At 38.2% G+C, this 22320-nt stretch overlaps 1 protein-coding gene across 1 annotated transcript in view; it reads left to right on the plus strand.

The window, feature by feature from the left end:
- LOC306885127 (protein phosphatase 3 catalytic subunit alpha) overlaps positions 1-22320 on the plus strand; it is a 180950-nt gene that overhangs the window by 76836 nt on the left and 81794 nt on the right. The window contains exon 2 of the mRNA XM_079441472.1: positions 12892-13092. Coding sequence (XP_079297598.1) covers positions 12892-13092 — 201 coding nt within the window. The remainder of the gene's footprint in view (positions 1-12891; positions 13093-22320) is intronic.

Below are 22320 nucleotides of genomic sequence, written 5' to 3' on the forward strand. Positions count from 1 at the left end.
TGTGCCATGTTTCAGTTAAACAGACAAGGTCCAGCTTTTGTTCTAAAATAATATCAGATAAAGGGAAATAAAATAAATATAAAATAATAAGGATAATATATACATATTGTTTTCCTTAAATTATCCGGACGACCCATTTTTTGTCACGACCCAGGCTTTGAAAATTACTGCCATAGTGTCAGCTCCAGTGTTGGGCACATTACTTCATAACACGTTACTGTAATTTGATTACTTTGAGTAAAGCAGAAATTTTACACATTATAATTTCCAAAATAGTAATTAGATTAGTTCGAAGCCAAGGTCTCTGTGCGTTACTGCTTCGTTACCTCATTGATGATAGAATGCAGTGTTTTATCATCTAAGGGTGTAGCACACACAGCGTCCTCTACCTGAGACCTACTTTGACTGGTTAAGCGCCTGCAAGGCAGATACTATGAATGAAAACAAACTCAGCATGGAGAGAGAAAAGTTTGCATTCTGTTGCTGAAAATACAATCATTGTTTTGAGTTTAGTTCGGTCAAAGGCAAGGACATTATTGCGTGTTGTCAAAACCTTTTCAACCACGAAAAACTCCACATCCAGTTTAAAACAGCTGAAGGGCAGCACGGCACAAACCTTCTCGAGAAAGAACCGGGCGCGGAGAACAATTAATGCATCAACTTCTACTGTTGAGTCTAGTGCCAGTGGATTAGAGACCTGCGCTCCCGCGGGACCCGACGCAACAGAGTGCGGTTCAGGACAAGGCTTAAAAGGATAGTTCACCCAAAAATGAAAATTCTGTCATTAATTACTCAAGCTCATGTCGTTCCAAACCCCGGAGACCTTCGTTTAGCTTCGGAACACAAATTAAAATATTTTTGATGAATTCTGAGAGCTCTCTGACCCTCCCATATACAGCAATGTAATTACCACAATCAAGATCCAGAAACATAGCAAGGACATCGGTAAAATAATCCATGTGACATCAGGGGTTCAACCATCATTTTACGAAGCTACGAGATTACTTTTTATACAGAAAGAAAACAAAAATAACTACTTTATTCAACAATTTGTGTCCTCCGTGTCACCCTAGCACCATTTTGGAGAGTATCCACTGAACATAAACAACGTATGCTGTTCAGTGTCAGCTGCGCCACACGGCTACATTGTTTTCATTCAAATCAAAGCCTAAACAATGTAGAAAACAGAGTTTCTATTTATAACATGTGTTTGCAGCGTTGAACAAAGTTGATTTCTGGAACACACTGGCCAGTCAGAGGTGTTATAATCCACTCACCGCACAAAATGCAGGAGTTCCTGCCAAGTGCTGAAATGTGCGTGCTCACGAATCCTCTCATTATAACACACAAATTGTATACATTATGAAAGATTCATTATGCATATATTTATTGTGTTATACAGTGTTAATTTCGTTGACTAAGACGACGATGAAAAATATTCGTCAACGAACCTTTTTTCTGTGACTAAGACGAGACGTTGACGAGCTAAAACTAATATCTGATGATAAAAACTATGACGAAATTTATGCGCGTCTTCGTTAACAAGACGAGACGGGACTAAAATGTTATTTGAGGACTACCGGACATTCAAAATACATCCTATAGGCTAAGTTAACTGTCTTGTCTTTCAAAATGTGTGTCTCTGTCATTGGATAAGGGGCGTTTGCATATCTAGTCTCAGTATGGCAGCCGCAGTGGACAGATAGGCTACCAAAACGCGAACTAGCGATCTGAAACAATGGCCTCAGCACCCGAAGGGTTAGGGAGTGGGTGACCAGACGTCCCGTTTTTCCCGGGAGTCACAATTAATTGTCGATTAATTTAAAGTTAGTGAAGGTGCGATAGGCAGAAACGCGCTGATAGAAGTGCTCTCTCTCGCGCACGCTCTACTTCTTCAGTTCTCATACAGCGCGCGATCAGTTCTCAGTGCTCAAATACACACACAGCAGTCCACATGTCTCTCATGTAGAGCATCTCACGGAAATACAGACCGTTATGTTTAAGTGAGCTTAAACAGGTGGGTGAAAACTGAATGTATGTCAGTAGGCTATTACATACATACCGTCCGTCTTAAATGGACAGCATTCCTAATTATCTGTCATAAATGTTAACCACCAAAAGATGTTAAATAAATTTATACTTGTTAAGTAAACCTACTGTATCTGAAAAATGAGTTTAATTTATATTTCTACCAAAAAATGAGAATTTATTCCAGTTTTTCCAAATTCAATCCTTGACTCAAATTTCTCATAACTAAGTTTAATTGATTTGGTCTAAAGAGAGAAGTATTGATGACTATTTTTGTTTGAATACTACATATAAAATAGCTACCAAAATAAATGTTGGTAACTGCAGTTTGACTAAAAGTTGACAAAAATGCAATGACTTTTCGTCGACTAAAACTAGACTAAAACTATGATAGACTCAAATGACTAAAATGTGACTAAGACTATTAAGCATTTTCGTCTCAAGATAAAGACTAAGACTAAATCAAAAATGCCTGCCAAAATTAACACTGGTGTTATAAAAGAGCTTTGGTGAGACTGTGATAAACTGAGATAAAGGGAGCACCCTTTGCTGGCATTCTGCCATGCCAACCCATGTACGCAGCAGACTATGCTTGCATTTAGCTGAAAATAATAGCGGTTTGTGAATGTTATTGCTTTAATAACAAATATTTATCGGGAGCGTTTATGCTGGGATGTTGTGGCTCGGTGACACAAAACTTATTTTATGTAAATTTCATGGAAAAAAAGTAACTATCTAGTAGGGGTGTGCGATATGACGATTTTTGATCGTGGACGATAAAAATGTCTCCACGATCTGCTTTTGAAGAAATATCGTAGTATCGCGCTACCGCGCACATTGTCAAATACAGTTCTGGCGCCGCCGTCTCTATGTACTGTACAACACGACATACAGCAGTAGAGTTACTCAGACAGGACACTGCACTTATTCGCGATCGCAAAAGTACATTATTTGCATACAAGCCTTGCTGGTTAAATGTTTAATTCGCGCGCTGGTCTGACGTGCGCTTGTTCTGAGCGCATACACCTGAAGCACGCGCACTAAAACGCCTGTCTAACAGCGCCTGATTACTCAACTAAGTTATATTTTGCGCTAATACTGTCAAAACACACAAGGTTTACATACAGACTGAGTTGGTTATCTCTAAAATGAAAGTAAATAGTTAAGAGAGAAACGGATGCGTGCCTGTACTGTATATTAGATGCGTGCAGCTCTTAAAGGGACAGGACACTAAACGTGCTGTCGACTGTCATTAAAGGGATAGTTCACCCTAAAATTGAATTTCTGTCATTATTTACTCAGTGGAAAACCAAACAGTTGCTGGTCTACATTGACTTTGATAGTAGGAAAGAAAAATCCTATGGAAGTCACTGAGGACCAGCAACTGTTTGGTTTTCCACCTTCTTCAAAATGGCATTTATAAATGTTCAGCAGAAGAAAGAAACTCATTCCGGTTTAAAACAACTTTTGAGTAAATGATGATATAAAAATACAACATTATGACAGAATTGACAGACAGATGACAGAATATTAATTTGTGGGGGAACTATTCATTTAACGTTAACAAAACAACAAAACACAAAGAGAAAAATCACTCACTATTCTTGACTGAAAAACTTTAATACAGTTGCTTTAGGAATCAGTCTATCTAGTGTTTTATTTTTATATTTGTTCATTCAATTTCATTGAATGCTCTGCTAAATACACCTATTGTACCTGGAAATAAAGCACTGTTTGTTTTATTTGTATATTATGTGTATTTGTAATGTGTATCTTTGTTCTTATTTTTTAATAAGAAAAATAAAATAATGACAAAGATTTTTTATCTTCACCCACTTTGGCCTAAATATCTGCCATGCATCTTTGTCTTTCTAGTTTGGCTGTAATGCTCAGACAACTTGTAAAACCAAAATAGTAAAACTAACAAAGAATCGGGATAAAAATCGTGAATCGTGATATTTCTATAAAAAATCGTGATATGATATTTTTCCCATATCGCCCACCCCTACTATCTAGTAATGTAACTAATTAGTTTTGAAATAAAGTAATCAGAAAAGTAACTTAATTTTAAAAGGAGTAATCAGTGATTTTAATTACATTTTCAGGGTAACTTGCCCAACGCTGGTCTGCTCTGATGCAGTGTCTCATTCCTTACTCAGGGAACTAGGGTTGCATACATTCTTCAGAGGGTTACATGCGTTCTCTAGCAGGTTCTTTAGGTTTAATATGTTTTCTAGCAGTTTCTATAGATTATTTTATTATCTCAAGCAGATTATCTTTATCCACCTGGTTCTTAATAGGTTTTATAGTGTGTCTAGTTCCACAAGGTTGAGAGATGTGCCGCTCGACTGGCCATCAGTCGGAAACGTGTTTTGCCCCAAACGTGATCAGTGTATTATTTCGGCAGAACTATGTTTTCCAGACTTTTACACACAAACTGCTTTGCTATCATTTCCCAAAATGTGATTTGTTTGATAACATTACTAACCAGTTTGGCCTGTAATAGAGAAAATAAATATCTTATTCATATACTCTTTCATTATTTCTGGTCTCTTGCTTAAAGAAAATGAAATCAGAATTGGCCCATTTGCTTGTAAAAAAAAAATAATAATAATTGTCAATCAGAAAAAAAACATCTAACTTCTTTCTATTTAGTTCTCTAGGGACACTAGGTTTCTATCAGGTTTAAAAGGCCTATCAGGTTTATCATCATTTATATACGAAATGAACAGGTTTAGAGTCAAGGAAAATTCAGTCTTTCTGTTTTTGTGCTGATTCTCCTGATGCATGTTTGTTTTCTACACCTTCCCCTCTCACCCACTGCATGCATGCAACCGGATATAATGTCCAGATGGATAAGGTCTATTCTTCTGTTTCTCTCTCCTGTTTGAGTCCTCCACTTCCTCCTAACCTGAGTGTGCCAGGGGAACCAACTGAGATGCATATGGGTATTGCCTGACATTGGCACAGTTCTTTTAGCCAGCATTCAAATCTGCCAGTGGGTATGCCATACTCTCTCTCTCCCTCACCATCTCTCTCACAATCTCTCTCCCCACCTCCTTTAGCTTTTCCTGTGTATTTGTTCCAGTGTGATTAGTGGTGAAATACCCCCCCCCCCCTTTGCACTGTAAGCTTTCCATTGATGTATGGTTTGTTATGATAGGACAATATTTGGCCGAGATACAACTATTTAAATATCTGGAATCTGAGGGTGCAAAAAAATCTAAATATTGAGAAAATCGCCTTTAAAGTTGTCCAAATGAAGTTCTTAGCAAATTATATTACTAATCAAAAATTAAGTTTTGATATATTTACGGTAAGAAATTAACAAAAAATATCAAAGAATATTTTTGGCTATTGCTACAAATATACCCCAGCGACTTGAGACTGGTTTTGTGGTCCAGGTCATATTTATCCTTCCCTGCCTTCAAGTTCACTAATGTATGTCCAGACTGGTGGCAATGTCTAAATGGCTGTTCTACATTTTGCCTTCATGATGGCTTTCTGTTTGTTGTTTCTTATGAAGTTAAACGGTAGACCTAAATCCTGTAATAGACTAGACCACCTGATGTTTTATACCACTCAGTTAACACAAAGTGGTTCTGTTCGGTTTTAAAGGAGACATATTATGCCCCTTTTTACAATATTTAATATAAGCGTCAGGTGTCCCCAGAATGTGTCTCTGAAGTTTCAGCTCAAAATACCTCACAGATCATTTATTATATCATGCTGAAAATGCCTATTTTGAGTGCAAGCAGAAACATGCGATTTTCGTGCATGTATCTTTAAATGCAAGTGAGCTGCTGCTTCCCATTCCCTTTTCCAGAATAGAGCTGCACCATTACAGCTCGTACCTGATGATTAAAAAAAAAGAAAAAAAACAGAATCTGTTTTGGTTCGGATTATCATGTTTATCGCTCTGAAATCATGCGTTTTTAACCATATTAGTTCAAACTTCTGATATACAGTTTTCTGAGTGCACACATCCGAAGCACACATACAGAAAGAGGCTGTCACACGGCATGCGAGTACTAAACCTCAAAGTTCTCATTCACACACAAGTTTACATTAAAAACACACACAAGTTACAAAAAAATTCTGTTATGTCTGTGAAAGTAAACAGCTGGGAAAGAAATCGCATGCTTATATTAGATCTGTGTGGCAGCAGCATTATACAGTAAATAAATCAATAAATCCACTGCTCTCTTGTCTTCTCTGAGGCTGGGACTCTAAATAGTGTTCTGTGCTTGTCTGTGCAGCTAAAGGCAGAACAGTTAGCATGTTTCGCTAAAACTTTCGCCACGGCGTTAGAACTGGTACCCCATTGCCACTTGGTATACAATACACTGCAGTTCAAAAGTGCTCATCAAGGCTGTATCTATTTGATAAAAAATACTGAATATTATTTCACAAAATAATATTGTGAAATATTATTGCAATTTAGAATAAATGGCTTTACACTGGCTTCCAGTTACATTTAGGATTGATTTTAAAGTACTTTTACTTGTTTATAAGTCACTCAATGGCCCAGGACCTAAATATATTGCTGATATGCTCACTGAATATAAACCGAACAGACCACTCAGATCATTAGGATCGAGTCAGTTAGAAATACCAAGGGTTCACACAAAACAAGGGGAGTCTGCTTTTAGCTATTATGCGGCCCGCAGTTGGAACCAGCTTCCAGAAGAGATCAGATGTGCTAAAACATTAGCCACATTTAAATCAAGACTCAAAACTCATCTGTTTAACTGTGTATTTGTTGAATGAGCACTGTGCTATATGTCCGAACTGACTGCAATGAATTTTAAGTATAGTCATTTTCTTTAAATTTATTTTAAATAAATTTCTATATCATTTTAAAATTCCTTGTTTTTATTTTATTGATTTTAATGTCTATTTCACTTTCTTTTATGTAAAGCACTTTGAATTACCACTGTGTATGAAATGTGCTATATAAATAAACTTGCCTTGCCTTAAAATAGGAAACCAATATTAGAAATTGCATCTCACTGTTTTTTTCTGTATTTTTTAAATGAATACAGCCTTGATGAGCAAGAGACAAGTCAAAGACTCAAAAACAAGGTCAATTATTTATCAGGTTTATAATATAGCCCTAACATTATATATTATCAAAACAAACTATTTAAACTGATAGAATAGAATAGAATAGAATAGAATAGAATAGAATAGAATAGAATAGAATAGAATAGAATAGAAACTGAAGCAAAACTTAAGCTGAGATCTGTAATTTAAATATAAAAAACCGTGAACATATGAATTCTTCTATAGTTGTCTAAACATCATGATGAAGTACAGTTTGTACAATACTCTTGTGTGTGACTGCACATGTTTCAGAGTTTTGTTACCATTCTTTGCCCATCCTCCGCTATTTCCAGCACTTAATCAAGCCACTCTTCTTTAATACATGAGGACGTTTTATTTCACATGTCACTGCGTTTGCGTTGGCTCTCGTGTTGAGCGCACCGCAACCATTGAAGTATTCAGTTTCTACAGCGACTCGTTTGGTGCATATACAGGTCCTTCTCAAAAAATTAGCATATTGTGATAAAGTTCATTATTTTCTGTAATGTACTGATAAACATTAGACTTTCATATATTTTAGATTCATTACAACACAACTGAAGTAGTTCAAGCCTTTTATTGTTTTAATATTGATGATTTTGGCATACAGCTCATGAAAACCCAAAATTCCTATCTCAAAAAATTAGCATATTTCATCCGACCAATAAAAGAAAAGTGTTTTTAATACAAAAAAAGTCAACCTTCAAATAATTATGTTCAGTTATGCACTCAATACTTGGTCGGGAATCCTTTTGCAGAAATGACTGCTTCAATGCGGCGTGGCATGGAGGCAATCAGCCTGTGGCACTGCTGAGGTGTTATGGAGGCCCAGGATGCTTCGATAGCGGCCTTAAGCTCATCCAGAGTGTTGGGTCTTGCGTCTCTCAACTTTCTCTTCACAATATCCCACAGATTCTCTATGGGGTTCAGGTCAGGAGAGTTGGCAGGCCAATTGAGCACAGTAATACCATGGTCAGTAAACCATTTACCAGTGGTTTTGGCACTGTGAGCAGGTGCCAGGTCGTGCTGAAAAATGAAATCTTCATCTCCATAAAGCTTTTCAGCAGATGGAAGCATGAAGTGCTCCAAAATCTCCTGATAGCTAGCCAGTGGCGGAGCCAGAGGGCTAGTTGGGGTGGCAATTGCCACCCCAGACGAAGTCCTTGCCACCCCTGTTGCCACCCCGCTGAAAACATTACACTGTTTGATTTTTACGAACATTTCTCAAATCTCCCAGCGGACGTGAATGCATCCTAGCAGCACGCACAAGCGTGCAGCGTGCTGTTGCTGCTACACTTTTCATTGGTTAAGCTGACACGCAGCTCTTTCGTGCTCCAAACGGCTCCAAAACATCTCTTTTAATAAAAAACTCGATTTACGATTCGAATCGATTTTTTTTTTGTCTGTTACGATAGTCACTGTGTCAGATTACACGATTTTGACTCCTAAAAATTTTGTCACGTCGTGGACAAGAAACATGTCAGACTACACGTTGTTTTCCGACCAGTCATCGCGAGCTGTCTCACACACTCATTCACACGCACTCTCTCTCTCACACACACAGACACACACACACACACACACACACACACACACACACAGTCACACACACTCGCTCGCGAACGCACTCTCACTCACTCAATCGCTTACTTCTTCGAATTACTTTTTGCTGCTCATTTATACACTCACTAAGTTTAATAAAAATACATAATAAATTTATGTAATATTTAAAGGTGTTAACTGTAATCTTACAATGCAAAATGATAACTTACAAAGGATTAAATTCATCACAATTATGTAAGTATCTGGATATTTGCCGCGGGGCGAGGGCTTCAATAACCTCTCTCTTTTTTTGACCATACATGTGTTTGCATCCCTGAATAGATGTGACTGTAGAGATGTACTGAAGTAACTTTGTGTAGACATACAATTTATTAGCACTTAACATAACATGTCTAGACGTCTTTAAGCAATTTTCCTTGTGTTGTCAAATAGGCTAGACCTCAATATACTCACATTTTGTCGTGATGTATTACTTTAGTATTTGTAGTAATGGTGTACTCATGGTAAATAATAACAAGCAAATTGTTCCAAATTTTGGTTTCTTCTTGAGGTGTGTAACCAAGCTTTTATTATTATTATTATTTAATTTATTTTTAGTGTAATTGAACACTTTGTATATTGACCCCCCCAAAATAATACCTTGCCACCCCTGTTTTAAAAGTCTAGCTCCGCCACTGTAGCTAGCTGCATTGACCCTGCCCTTGATAAAACACAGTGGACCAACACCAGCAGCTGACATGGCACCCCAGACCATCACTGACTGTGGGTACTTGACACTGGACTTCAGGCATTTTGGCATTTCCCTCTCCCCAGTCTTCCTCCAGACTCTGGCACCTTGATTTCCGAATGACATGCAAAATTTGCTTTCATCCGAAAAAAGTACTTTGGACCACTGAGCAACAGTCCAGTGCTGCTTCTCTGTAGCCCAGGTCAGGTGCTTCTGCCGCTGTTTCTGGTTCAAAAGTGGCTTGACCTGGGGAATGCGGCACCTGTAGCCCATTTCCTGCACACGCCTGTACACGGTGGCTCTGGATGTTTCTACTCCAGACTCAGTCCACTGCTTCCGCAGGTCCCCCAAGGTCTGGAATCGGTCCTTCTCCACAATCTTCCTCAGGGTCCGGTCACCTCTTCTCGTTGTGCTGCGTTTTCTGCCACACTTTTTCCTTCCCACAGACTTCCCACTGAGGTGCCTTGATACAGCACTCTGGGAACAGCCTATTCGTTCAGAAATTTCTTTCTGTGTCTTACCCTCTTGCTTGAGGGTGTCAATGATGGCCTTCTGGACAGCAGTCAGGTCGGCAGTCTTACCCATGATTGCGGTTTTGAGTAATGAACCAGGCTGGGAGTTTTTAAAAGCCTCAGGAATCTTTTGCAGGTGTTTAGAGTTAATTAGTTGATTCAGATGATTAGGTTAATAGCTCGTTTAGAGAACCTTTTCATGATATGCTAATTTTTTGAGATAGGAATTTTGGGTTTTCATGAGCTGTATGCCAAAATCATCAATATTAAAACAATAAAAGGCTTGAACTACTTCAGTTGTGTGTAATGAATCTAAAATATATGAAAGTCTAATGTTTATCAGTACATTACAGAAAATAATGAACTTTATCACAATATGCTAATTTTTTGAGAAGGACCTGTAGTTCTCTTTCTATGAAACCTGTAAACCGCATTCACCGGCTCTAACTCGTGACATCAGCTCTATAGCGGTTTGCCCGAGCATTGCTATTCTTTCCCTTTCACTGGTGGCATTCAATCAAATGGCTTCCCAACTCATTTTTGTGTGCGCGAGGCACATTATTTCTTCTGCGCGGTCAGCTTAGAGGGAACACTGCGTGGGAGCCCTGTATTTAAGGTAGCCCGTCGGACAGGGTAGTGATACATTTTGGTAGCCTGACTGGAAAACACAATAGCCCCGGGACGTCGGGCTAGAGATTATGCGAGCCCTGGTCAGGCAGACAGTGTTTATGGGTAGAAGGAATTTAAGAAGGATTAATGCTCATTTGTTGTTCTGGCTTTGCCTTCCTTGCAGTTACCACTAAATGAAAACTGGCAACTGCAATCATTGGCTTAAATGTTCTACTAATCCTCTTTATTATTCATATTGCTTGTGCTCCCAGAAAACACTTGTTGGCAGAGAGAATGGAATTGTGTGAAATAAGAGTACTGTGCTCATCACATAATAAGCAATAAATGTGATTAAAACGGAGTTGATCAGTTTGACATTTTAACTTTCAGGCTGTTGTGCTGTTTATGCAGACTAATTTCAGTGGTCCCAGTGTAGTTGCTTGGCTCGGAGTTCATTCTCTTTGTAAGCTGTTGATCGTAGCCTAATTCAGTTCCAAAAATATGGCCACATTTTTCAGCGAGAGGCAAAAAAAAGCATCAGGGCCCATGCAGCATATGATTGAGTTCTGTTGATGGATATTTTCCTCCGTGTATGTTTGTAAATAAAATGTTCTAATTCAGAAATAAACAATTTAAAGTTCATTTTGTGTCCACTTGACATGAAATAAAATACCCGATTTAATTAAATATACAATGAAAAAATAAACAATGATAGAGTGAAATGCTATGTGGATAGGAACTATAAATGTGGTTATGTTATTGAACACTGAAATGCTGATGAAAGAGTTTAATTGCAGATGGACTTTTTATGCAGTATCTGTTTCTGGTATGTGGAATCACTTTGTTAGCACAGCAACATGCTAACATCAAACTGTTAAAAGCGATTGTGAGGCGAGCCACTTTTAAGCTTATTTGAAGTGGTTATGTCCATTAGTGATGCGCGGATGGCGGTTATATCCTCGGGTACTGCGGATAATCCGCGGGTCAGGTGAATTAGGTAATAAAAAATATATTCTAAATAATGTGGGGTGGATGAGATAAATCATTAGTGATGCAAATATTCTCTAAAATATGAACATGTTTTAAATGCATTTTTTCATCAGGCAGACAGACACAAATTTAATTTTTGTGTGTTTTTGCCTGTTTTGGGAAGTTTCAGTGGCAGAAACAGTGACATTCCAGACAAAGTTTGAAGGGAGTAAAACCGGTTTATGCTATTAAGAAAGTATAGGCTAGTCTGGTCAAATAAGAACTTCTATAATTTTATAATTTTTTATAATTAAATGTTAAAAGCAGCCTATTATCACTGTATTATGTTACCATTACCCCTTAAGGCTCAGACAAGGTTTTGTTCCTTCCTCCACGCGGTGCCAAATCACACCAGGAGCAAAGCAATTGGATTCGCGAGACCATGAGATTCTGGAACGCTTCAGAATCATCCGCAATGGGCATTTTATTCTCAACTTGACAGTGACTATATACATTTTCAATGACAGACACCAACCCATCCCTGCACTTCACATCCCCTGCACAGCCTGGAACATAACATTTATTTCCATGATCTGCCATTTTTGCTGTTGTCCTCTCTTGTTTCTTCACAATACCTGCAGAACTTCTGATGATTCGGCTGTGTGGGTTCGGCTGGCAGCTGGCAGCTGGTATAGAACATGGGCGGGTATATGCAAATGTTGGGGGCGTACATATTAGTGATCCCAACTGTAACGTCACAGTCAGTGTTATGTTCTGATTCGCCTATTTTTCAGTGGTCGTTTGCATTTACGAGATTTATATAAGGAGGAAACGACGGTCTTTGAGGCTCATGGTATGTCATTTCCATATACAGAACTGTTATTATTCAACTATGCCAAGGTAAATACAGTTTTCCATTCTTTGGCACCTTTAAATGTAATACAATTACCGCTTCCAAACCACAAAATGATAGCTTTGCCGAATCTCCCATTTCAAATCCCTAATTAGCTTTGGTTAAAATGCCCGTTTGTCTTTTCTAGATGGCATACTGCTTGTGTTTGGGTTTATATTTGTGTGTATTATACAGGGGTTACCACTGTCAGCTGAACGTGCTGTTTGTATACTATTGAATGTCTTTTCTTTCAAATGATAAGTGTTTTTATGTCGGTTATTGTAATTAATGGATGTCATTGTCAACCAATTTATTATTTTTGCTGATTAATTAATGGCAATGACAACTGTTGGAACTACTGGATATTGGTATCTTGAGTTATATTGTATGAATGATATTGTATTTATTTGTCACAAAATTCCTGTGATTTTGGTTACCACCCTCAGCTACCATTTCAAGCAAAACAGTAGCAAAATGAAAGTCCTTTCTATCTTTTTTCCTTCCAGCTGTCCCGTTTCCCCCAAGCCACCGACTGACTGTGAAAGAAGTGTTTGACAGTGAGGGCAAACCCAAAGTAGATGTTCTGAAGGCCCACCTCACTAAAGAGGGGCGTGTGGAGGAGAGTGTGGCACTGCGATTAATTGGTGAGGGAGCAGTAATCCTCCGTTCGGAGAAGAACCTCCTGGACATAGAAGCCCCAGTGACAGGTGAGTGCTCTCCTCCAGGTCCTGTGCTGAGATGCTGAAGTCTCTAGAAGAGACCCATTTGAACCCTTTTGAGTTGTTCTTGAGAATTTTTCAGTTTTTTCAAATTTTAGGAAAAAAAAATTCCAATCACAGAAAGCAGTATGTGCCGATATAATCACCCATGCCAGTCTTTTTAGAGTCTTCTTTTTATCATGTAAAATGATGTATAGTGATGATCCAATCAACATTTTTAGACATTTATTCAGGGCCTGAATTTCATTTTTGAAGATGAATTTCCCTCTTAGGTGGCTCTTGTGAGAGAGGATTTTTTAATTTGAGGGGTGGAGGGGGGCATTTTTTTAGACATTTTTCAAAAATATATATTTATCTCACCAAAATGTTTGATCGTGTACTGCATTTATGTTTTGACAATTGCGCAATTGTTGCACAATAGCTTACACACAGCACAAGCCTGATGCTTCGTGAACTGTATGCGAGGCGGCCTTTTACACCAGGTTCACACACTCCGTTTGCAGTGCGTATGCAGTCCATGTATGGTACGTAAGTGGTGCAGAAGCAGCACTGACTGTGCTTTCACATAAGAGTCTGCTCCTGATCCATTGCTGTTTACTACAAACACAACATTTATCCATTATTTTGATTTCAAATCCAAACATTGTTACTTAAAATGCTTTTTCAGCAATGTGATTCTTTTTTACACAGTACAGTAATACAATCTTTCATAGACGTGTTTAAATGCAATAAATATAATACACACATTGTTTAATGCTTTTTACTTTGGCATTTACTTCTATATTTGTACATTAAATGTTTTGCCACTTTATTGAGCAACTTAATCTACTTTTCTTACATTATCACAAACATTCTAAATTAAAACATACCATTGACATAAACAATCAGCTCTACTGCCTATTGTTGCATTTAAATCTTCATTACAAGCAGTCATGCGGTTGATAAATAACTTTGTTTTTATACCATGCTAGTAATATAATAATAGTCAAGTCACCATTATTTATATGCAGATTGTGTAAAAGTGGCTTTACAGTATTAAACAGCGAAATAGTGTGTTGAAACAATATTCCGTTCTTCACTGGCCAGACGAAACCAGCAGTTTAATTCTAGGCTGCAACAAAGTCAGATTGTGCAGAGGACTCGTCTGGTTCCAGTAGTCTTGTCCCGATGGCCGTCTAGGTGACGAGGTCTTCGGAGGGGCTCTGGGGCTCATCTACTTGACATGTTCTCCGCTGACATTCAGGGCTGTCGAGATCGTCTCTAGGTGCTGATCCACCATTTGGTCTGGATACGGACTGGATCTGGGTGACTGCAGTAACCATCTGATCTGGATACAGACTGGATCTGGGTGGCTATGGTGACCTTGGAATAAAAGTGAAACAGACTAATATTAGCGTAGATGCCATTCTTCTAATGATGTAACAAGTACATTGGGTGTTATGGGATGTTATGTTCCTGGTTCCGGTTTACCTAATTAATGCAGCCTAACTATCCTTTAACGGATTTGAATTATAGAGATGTGTTAGTATGTTATGTGTAAGCCATGTTAAAGAGATGGGTTTTTAATCTAACAGAGTGTGTCTGCCTCCTGAACAGTGTTAGGTAGATTGTTCCAGGGTTTGGGAGCTAAATAGGAAAGGATCTGCCGCCCGTGGTATATATTCATTATCAAATGACCAGAGTTTTGAGATCATAATGATATTCCATAATGCAATAAGAGCTCGCTCAAATACTGAGGTGCTAAACCATTCAATGCAGTGTTGACAGAACCTGGCTAATATGGTCATGCTTCTTGGTTCTAGTAAGAACTCTAGCTGCTACATTTTGAACCAGTTTGTTTATTAAGCGTGCAGAGCAACCACCCAGTAGAGCATTTCAATAATCTAACCTTGACATGAACGCATGAATAATGAATAATGTTTTTGCATTTCCCATTGAGAGCATAGGTCATAATTTAGATATATTTTTGAGATGGAAAAATGCGGTTTTACAAATTCTAGAAACATGGCTTTCGAAGGAAAGATTGCTATCAAATAGCACACCTAGATTCCTAACTGATGAAGGAGAATTGACAGAGCAGCCATCAAGTATTAGACCGTGTTCTAGGTTACCACATGCAGGTTTTTGGTCCGATAATTAACACCTCTGTTTTTTTTTTCTTTTCAGAATTTAACAGTAAGAAATTACTAGTCATCCAGTTTTATATCAACTGCATTCCGTTAGTTTTGCAAATTGGTATGTTTCGTAGGTTGCAAATAAATATAGAGCTGAGTATCATCAGCATAAGCGTGAAAGCTAACACCTTGTTTCCTGATAATATCTCCCAAGGGTAACTGAGGGAGATATGAAAATGGCCCTAGTACTGAGCCTTGAGGTACTCCATACTGCACTTGTGATCGATATGATACCTCTTCATTCACTGCCTTGAATTGATGGCGGTCAGATAAGTACAATTTGAACCATGCCAATGCACTTCCTCTAATGCCAACATCATTTTCTAGTCTATTGAAAAGAATGTTGTAATCTGTAGTGTCAAACATGGCGCTAAGATCCAGTAGCACTAATAGAGAGATACAAACATGATCTGATGATAAGAGCAAGTAATTTGTAACTCTAATGAGAGCAAGTCTCAGTACTATGATACGGTCTAAATCCTGACTGGAAATCCTCACAGATACCATTTTTCTCAAAGAAGGAACATAGTTGTGATGATACTACCTACTACTAATTCGTTGAAGTTGTGGTTTTTTAATGAGAGGCTTAATAATGAAGGTTTTTGGGACATATCCTAATGGCAATGACGATTTAATAATATTAATTAGAAGAGGATCTGTGACTTTTGGAAGCACCTCTTTTAGTAGCTTAGATGGAATAGGGTCTTATCTAGTGTTGTTTTAGATAATTTAACAAGTTTATACAATTCTTCCTTTCTTTGATGGTTCGATGGTGTTGAATTTGCAATCAAATTCTTCTGGGTTCAAGTGTGACGAACTCCAAAGATGTTATTTTGACTTGCTGGTGGTCAGGAGAGTTTTTTCCCAGGTGAAAAGTGAAGACATGTCTGTAGTTTAGGCCTGCCAGACACGGCTGCGCTGGCCCTAGAACTTAGTAAGTCCCACACAAGCAGCAACCAGAAGACGAAGCAGAAGATGAAGATCCCCATATAAGGGAACCCATATAAGCAAATATTATCAGTTCTCTTTGTATGCCTCTTTCTCCAACACACACGCTAATGCGGCTGTGTGCGCACCTTGCCACAGCAGCCAGAAGTACCCGCATAATTGTGTTGAATTTTAGAGTCGTCAGCATGTTTCCTATTGTATTTGCAAAGCACAGAAGTCAAGGTTATCTGAAGCATGGAGTGTTTAAGCTCTGTTGTGCTGAAATTACCGCAAACTTTTTTGGTATTTTTAGCACAGCAACCCAGGAATCACAGCAACCACATTCCTCTCTGAGAGTCAAGACACTAGATAAGAAAGAGGTCTGAAAAACTTAGCAACACCATGTCCCGAAACATGGCCAGCTGTAGCAGCAACAACCACACACAAATTTAGTACCCACAAGCACATTTATAATTTTATACTTTGTGTTATATTCAGGGCTCGAATTGTGGGGGGATGGCATCCCCCTGGTTGAAAAAAATAAAAAGCATCCCCTCAGTAAAACCACCATCCCCTTTAGATTAATAATGTGTATTATGTAAAACTTATCATACAAATAAAATGTTAAAATTCCCTACGAATGATAATTCGCAAACTGAATAACGACAATTGGCCAATCAGAACTCGATACTGTCAGAACTCATTTTTTCACAAAATGGTTCAAGAGCAACTTTTGAATTTCTTTAAAAAGAATACAACTGAAGGTATGATTTTTTCCTTGATCAGAATTTAAAGGTGTTCCCCTGACATATGCTGTATGTGTGACTGAGATAGGAGAGCTGAGATTATCGAGTTGACTTTGCAAAAACCAAACAAAAACACGTCTTGAGAGTCCAAAAGCATTCACTGCACGATGAAGCATATTAGAATGCAGTTATAATGCCCTTATAATTCAAGCAATGAAAGAAAAATGCCCATGTGTGAGTTATGTTTTTATATTCATTGCACAAGCATATAGCCTTCTTTTCTGAAAATCAGCACATGTGCGCAAGCACAAATGTGCTATTAATTTTATGAACAGTGCATAGCAACATGGTGATTCAACGGTCCATTTAGATGGACTCACTTGTTTTGTTTCTTATTGAATCAGCAGTTTTGAATGAGTGGTTTGATTTGAATGATTCAATAAATAATTTATTAAAACGGGGACTTGCTGCCATCTACTGCCGATTTTATTATCATAATTTTTTTTTTATCCATGACAGGCCTAAACTATCCAAGGTGCCAGCACAAAAACAAATTTAGCAAAATATTGTTTAGTTATCAATATTGACAAAAAATCCTCCAATTCAGGCCACAGAAGGGGAAAAAAGCTTATAAATAATAGTTTTAAATAATAGTTTTACTTTTTAAAAATTAGACAAGTTTTGTAATTATTATGTAAAATTAGCTACAGGAACCCAGCCCCAATCCCCCCAGGAAAGAAACTGACCACACCATCCCCCCTATTTTTTTTTTTTACAATTCGACCACTGGTTATATTACCTTGACAGTAAATTACCAAAAAATGAATTAGTGCAACTGCGATGGTGTTTCTTATACAACGGCTGAGGGAGTGACGGCAAATTTGACATATGTCGATCTCTCAATATTTTTCTCCTCTTTTTGAAAGTCGTGGAAATTACATATTACAAATAAAACAAAACTATTAATTCTGTTGAATATTTTTAATAGTTTCCTCAAAATACTATTGTATAGGCATAATTTGCAGGTGGTTTGTGTCCCCATGACCCCACCACTTTTTGCAACATCTCACGGCACGCACGGATGTACCTAAAAGAAAGAAACAACTCTATTTGATCAGAAATTTGTTGGTCTGTGTTAAATAATAGGTGATATATCGCTGGAATGTGTTATGGCGAGTGCTCATTGCCCCTTGTTATCAGTTCTCTCTTGGCGTTCTCTCATGTACAATGTCTTCACACAGATGATTGAGCGCTTCGTTCTGGTAAAAGCACAAAACAAAATGCACACAAACGTGTTCTTGCCTTTGATATACAATCACTGATGAACACCTGTGGTTTTAATGGAAAAAAAAAGTTTTACCACTAGACTATTAAAGCAAAAGAGCAGTCTACACAAATGTTATGTATTTATTCACTGCTGTGAAGAATTTCAGCACTAATTATATTGTATAAGTAATATTTATATTAATATAGTCACTTTGTTGTCAGGGGCCCGCTTGCGATGTGGGCAGGGCCCGCATGCATTGTGTTGCCCCCCGCCGCACGGACCCTAATGCGGCTGCACTGCCTGTAGTTACGCCACTGACAGTGAGCCAAAGGTGACTTAGGCCCAATCCCATTCTAACCCCCCTGTTTCATACGTTCACATGAAGGGGTAGGTGTGCCTCGATTCTCTTTTGGTTGGAGGGGTTTATTTGTTTATTTGGATCCCCATTAGCCACCACTAAGGTCAGAATCAGAATCAGAATGAGCTTTATTGGCCAGGTATGTTTACACATACGAGGAATTTGTTATAGTGACAGAACTCCACAGTGCAACAGAAAGACAGCAACAGGACAGGACACAGATAATAAAATAATAATATACAAATAGGCAATGTACAAAAAGCAAAAACACAATATATAATATAGACAATTATGTATGTACAGTTATGAGATGACTGATTTGATTTGAAATGAAAAAAATAAGTATGTGTGGTGAATAAATTATGTATAATAGTGTTGTGTGTTCCACGTTTAATGTCAAGTGTTCATGAGATGGATTGGCTGAGGAAAGAAACTGTTCCTGTGTCTGGTCGTTCTGGTGCTCAGAGCTCTGTAGCGTTGACCAGACGGTAACAGTACAAAGAGGGAGTGTGCTGGATGTGAGGGGTCCAGAGTGATTTTGCCAGCCCTTTTGCTCACTCTGGATAAGTACAGTTCTTGGAGAGTGGGGAGGGTTCTACCAATGATTCGCTCAGCATTCTGGACTACCCTCCGTAGTCTTCTGAGGTCAGATTTGGTAGCTGAGCTGAACCAGACAGTTATTGAAGTGCAGAGGACAGATTCAATGATGGCAGAGTAGAATTGTTCCAGCAGCTCCTGTGGCATTTTTAACTTTCTCAGCTGGCAAAGGAAGTACAACCTCTTCTGGGCCTTTTTCACAATGGACTCGATGTGATTGTCCCACTTCAGGTCTTGAGAAATTGGGGTGCCCAGGAATCTGAATGACTCCACTGCAGTCACAGTGCTGTTCATGATGGTGAGTGGGGGGAGAGCAGGGGGGTTTCTCCTGAAATCCACGATCATCTCCACAGTTTTGAGCGTGTTAAGCTCCAAGTTGTTAAGACTGCACCAGACAGCCAGCTCCTTAACCTTCTGTCTGTAAGCAGACTCGTCACCGTCCTGGATGAGGCCGATCAGTGTTGTGTCATCTGCAAACTTCAGGGCCCGGTTTTTCAAAAGGTTTAATCCGGATAAAATTGATCCGGATTTAGTAATACTTTTTTTTTGCGATCCGTGATCACGTAATCCATCTTACTTTTGAGCCAGTTTTTCAAAGCAATATCGGATTGGATCAATCTGATCCGGATAGGAACTTTTCAGGATCACCAAATCTGGATAACCAGTGCTCAAACAGGATAGGAAATCACAATGTAGAACTATAGATATGTACAAGTAGAATGGACCCACTTTATATTAGGTGGCCTTAACTACTATGTACTTACATTTAAATTAATCATTTGGTACAATGCACTTATTGTGTACATACATGTTTTTACATTGTACTTATATTTTTAAAAATACCTATATGTAATTACATCTGTAATTAATTTCTGTAATTACATTTATAATTACACTGTTGACCCATCCCTTACAACCTTAACCCACCCTTAAACCTACACATACCACCAAACCCGTCCCTAACCTTACCCGTATCCCACCTCAATAGCAGCAATAGTGTTTTGCAATACAGTATGAGCACAATAAGTACATTGTACTTATTTTTTGATGTAAGTACATAGTAGTTAAGGCCACCTAATATAAAGTGTGACCAGTAGAATAGCCAGTGTGGGGTCAATATAAGTTTATTTTTATTTGAAATGAAAACACACACATTTAAAAAAAAAACTAAAAACAAGAAAAACCCCACCCCATCCTCTTCCAGCAGTCCGCTCATCTGAGACCTACAACACATACACTGTACATTGAGGATATTTATAACAAGTTTCAAATATAGATGTATTGAATTAAAAAAAAGACTTATTGTCAAATACTCCACAATAATATTCTAAAACTAAAATATTTTCGATTGTGATGAATATATATATCAATTAGTGACAGAATAAAATGTATTGTTTTTGGTCAATTTTGACAGCTGTTTGGGGGATTATTTTATGAGGCCAAACTCTTTCTACTTTGCTGTAGGCCTATACTGAAAGGCTGAATACGTTAAAACCTACCTAATCACTGTAGCCTGACGGATGAACAAATAAAATTAAAACCTTATGAATAAATAGGATATCTTGTAAGATACTGCATGATCCAAATATAGTATTATTTGATACATTTTTAAAGTTTTCATTACATTTTAGGCATGAAATCCACGCTGAATCCACCCTTCTGATGGGATCAGTTTAATCCAGATTTTTTGGATCAAAGTGATCCAAATCCTACAAAAAAGTTCTGAAAAACCCAAACTAAAGGTTTGATCCGGATCAAAACCAAGATTGGATTACGTGATCTAATCCGATTATGTAATCCGTTTTTTCTTTTGAAAAACCCATTTTCAAGATTTGATCCAATCCGTTATCCAAAATCCTAGTGGATTACTTTTGAAAAACCGGGCCCAGGAGCTTGACAGAGGGGTCATTAGATGTGCAGTCATTGGTGTTTTGAGAACACAGCGGACGTGGAGGACTATAATGTGATAAGAGCAGGTACTGAGGAGCTAAGTCATTCAGGGCTTTATAAGTAGTTAACAAGATTTTAAAATCTATACAATGTTTGATAGGGAGCCAGTGCAGTGTTGACAGAATCCGGGCTAATATGTTCATACTTCCTGGTTCTAGTAAGAACAAGACTTTATCCCCCTTTCCGTAAGCATCTTCTTTGGCCTGACGAAGCTGTCTGAGTTTTGCAGTGAACCATGGTTTGTCATTGTTATAAGTTAGATGAGTCCTGGTAGGAATGCACATATCCTCACAGAAACTGATATAAGATGTTACAGTCTCTGTGAGCTTGTCCAGATCGTTTGCAGCAGCTTCAAGAACAGTCCAATCAGTATAGTCGAAACAGGCTTGTAAAACCCGCTCTGTTTCATTAGTCCATCTTTTAACAGTTCTTAATACAGGTTTAGCAGATTTGAGTTTCTGCCTGTATGTTGGTATAAGATGAGCCAAACAGTGATCAGAGATTCTTAAAGCTGCTCGTGGGACAGAGTGATATGCGTCCTTTATCGCTGTGTAACAGTGATCCAATATATTACTGTCTCTGCTGGGCCATGAGATGTGCTGTCTGTGTTTTGTCAGTTCACTGGAGAGATTTGCTTTATTAAAGTCCCCGAGAATGATTAAGGCGAGACACGGCAGGCAAAAACATTGTTTTTTTTTTATTGGTCAATTTTGAGATTTTTGGATATTTGTCTTCAATAACATGTCTTCTTTCAGACTTGTGGTGAAAAAAAAGTCCGAAATACACATTTAGGTCTTTATTTTACTGCACTTCGTCTGTTTGCGTCTGTAGATTTCTCATAAATTCAACAAAAGTTGGCGTTCTAAATCAACATGCTGCTCCGCGATCTCTGCCTGTACCCAGTCATCACGTATACTGCTGGAAAGCTCTCTCTCTTCTCTACAATGCTGTCGGATCCAAATATGGTCATTTCCTTTTTATCAGCAACCAATCGTGAAAGTAAAAGAGGGGATTTAACTCTAAATGCGCAATCTCATTGGCTGAAGACAATTTCTGACAACGTGATTCGTTCAGAATCGTAACATGACATGGTATGCTTTGACGCTTCCTTGTTTGGTTAAGCTTTCCGCGGGATCTTTTGAGCGAATTAATGAAAATGACTTCGCGTCAATCATCGAAAAGAGTACAGCAGTTGTC

Source organism: Barbus barbus (assembly GCF_936440315.1).
Source record: "Barbus barbus genome assembly, chromosome: 2".
NCBI classification, from domain to species: domain Eukaryota; kingdom Metazoa; phylum Chordata; class Actinopteri; order Cypriniformes; family Cyprinidae; genus Barbus; species Barbus barbus.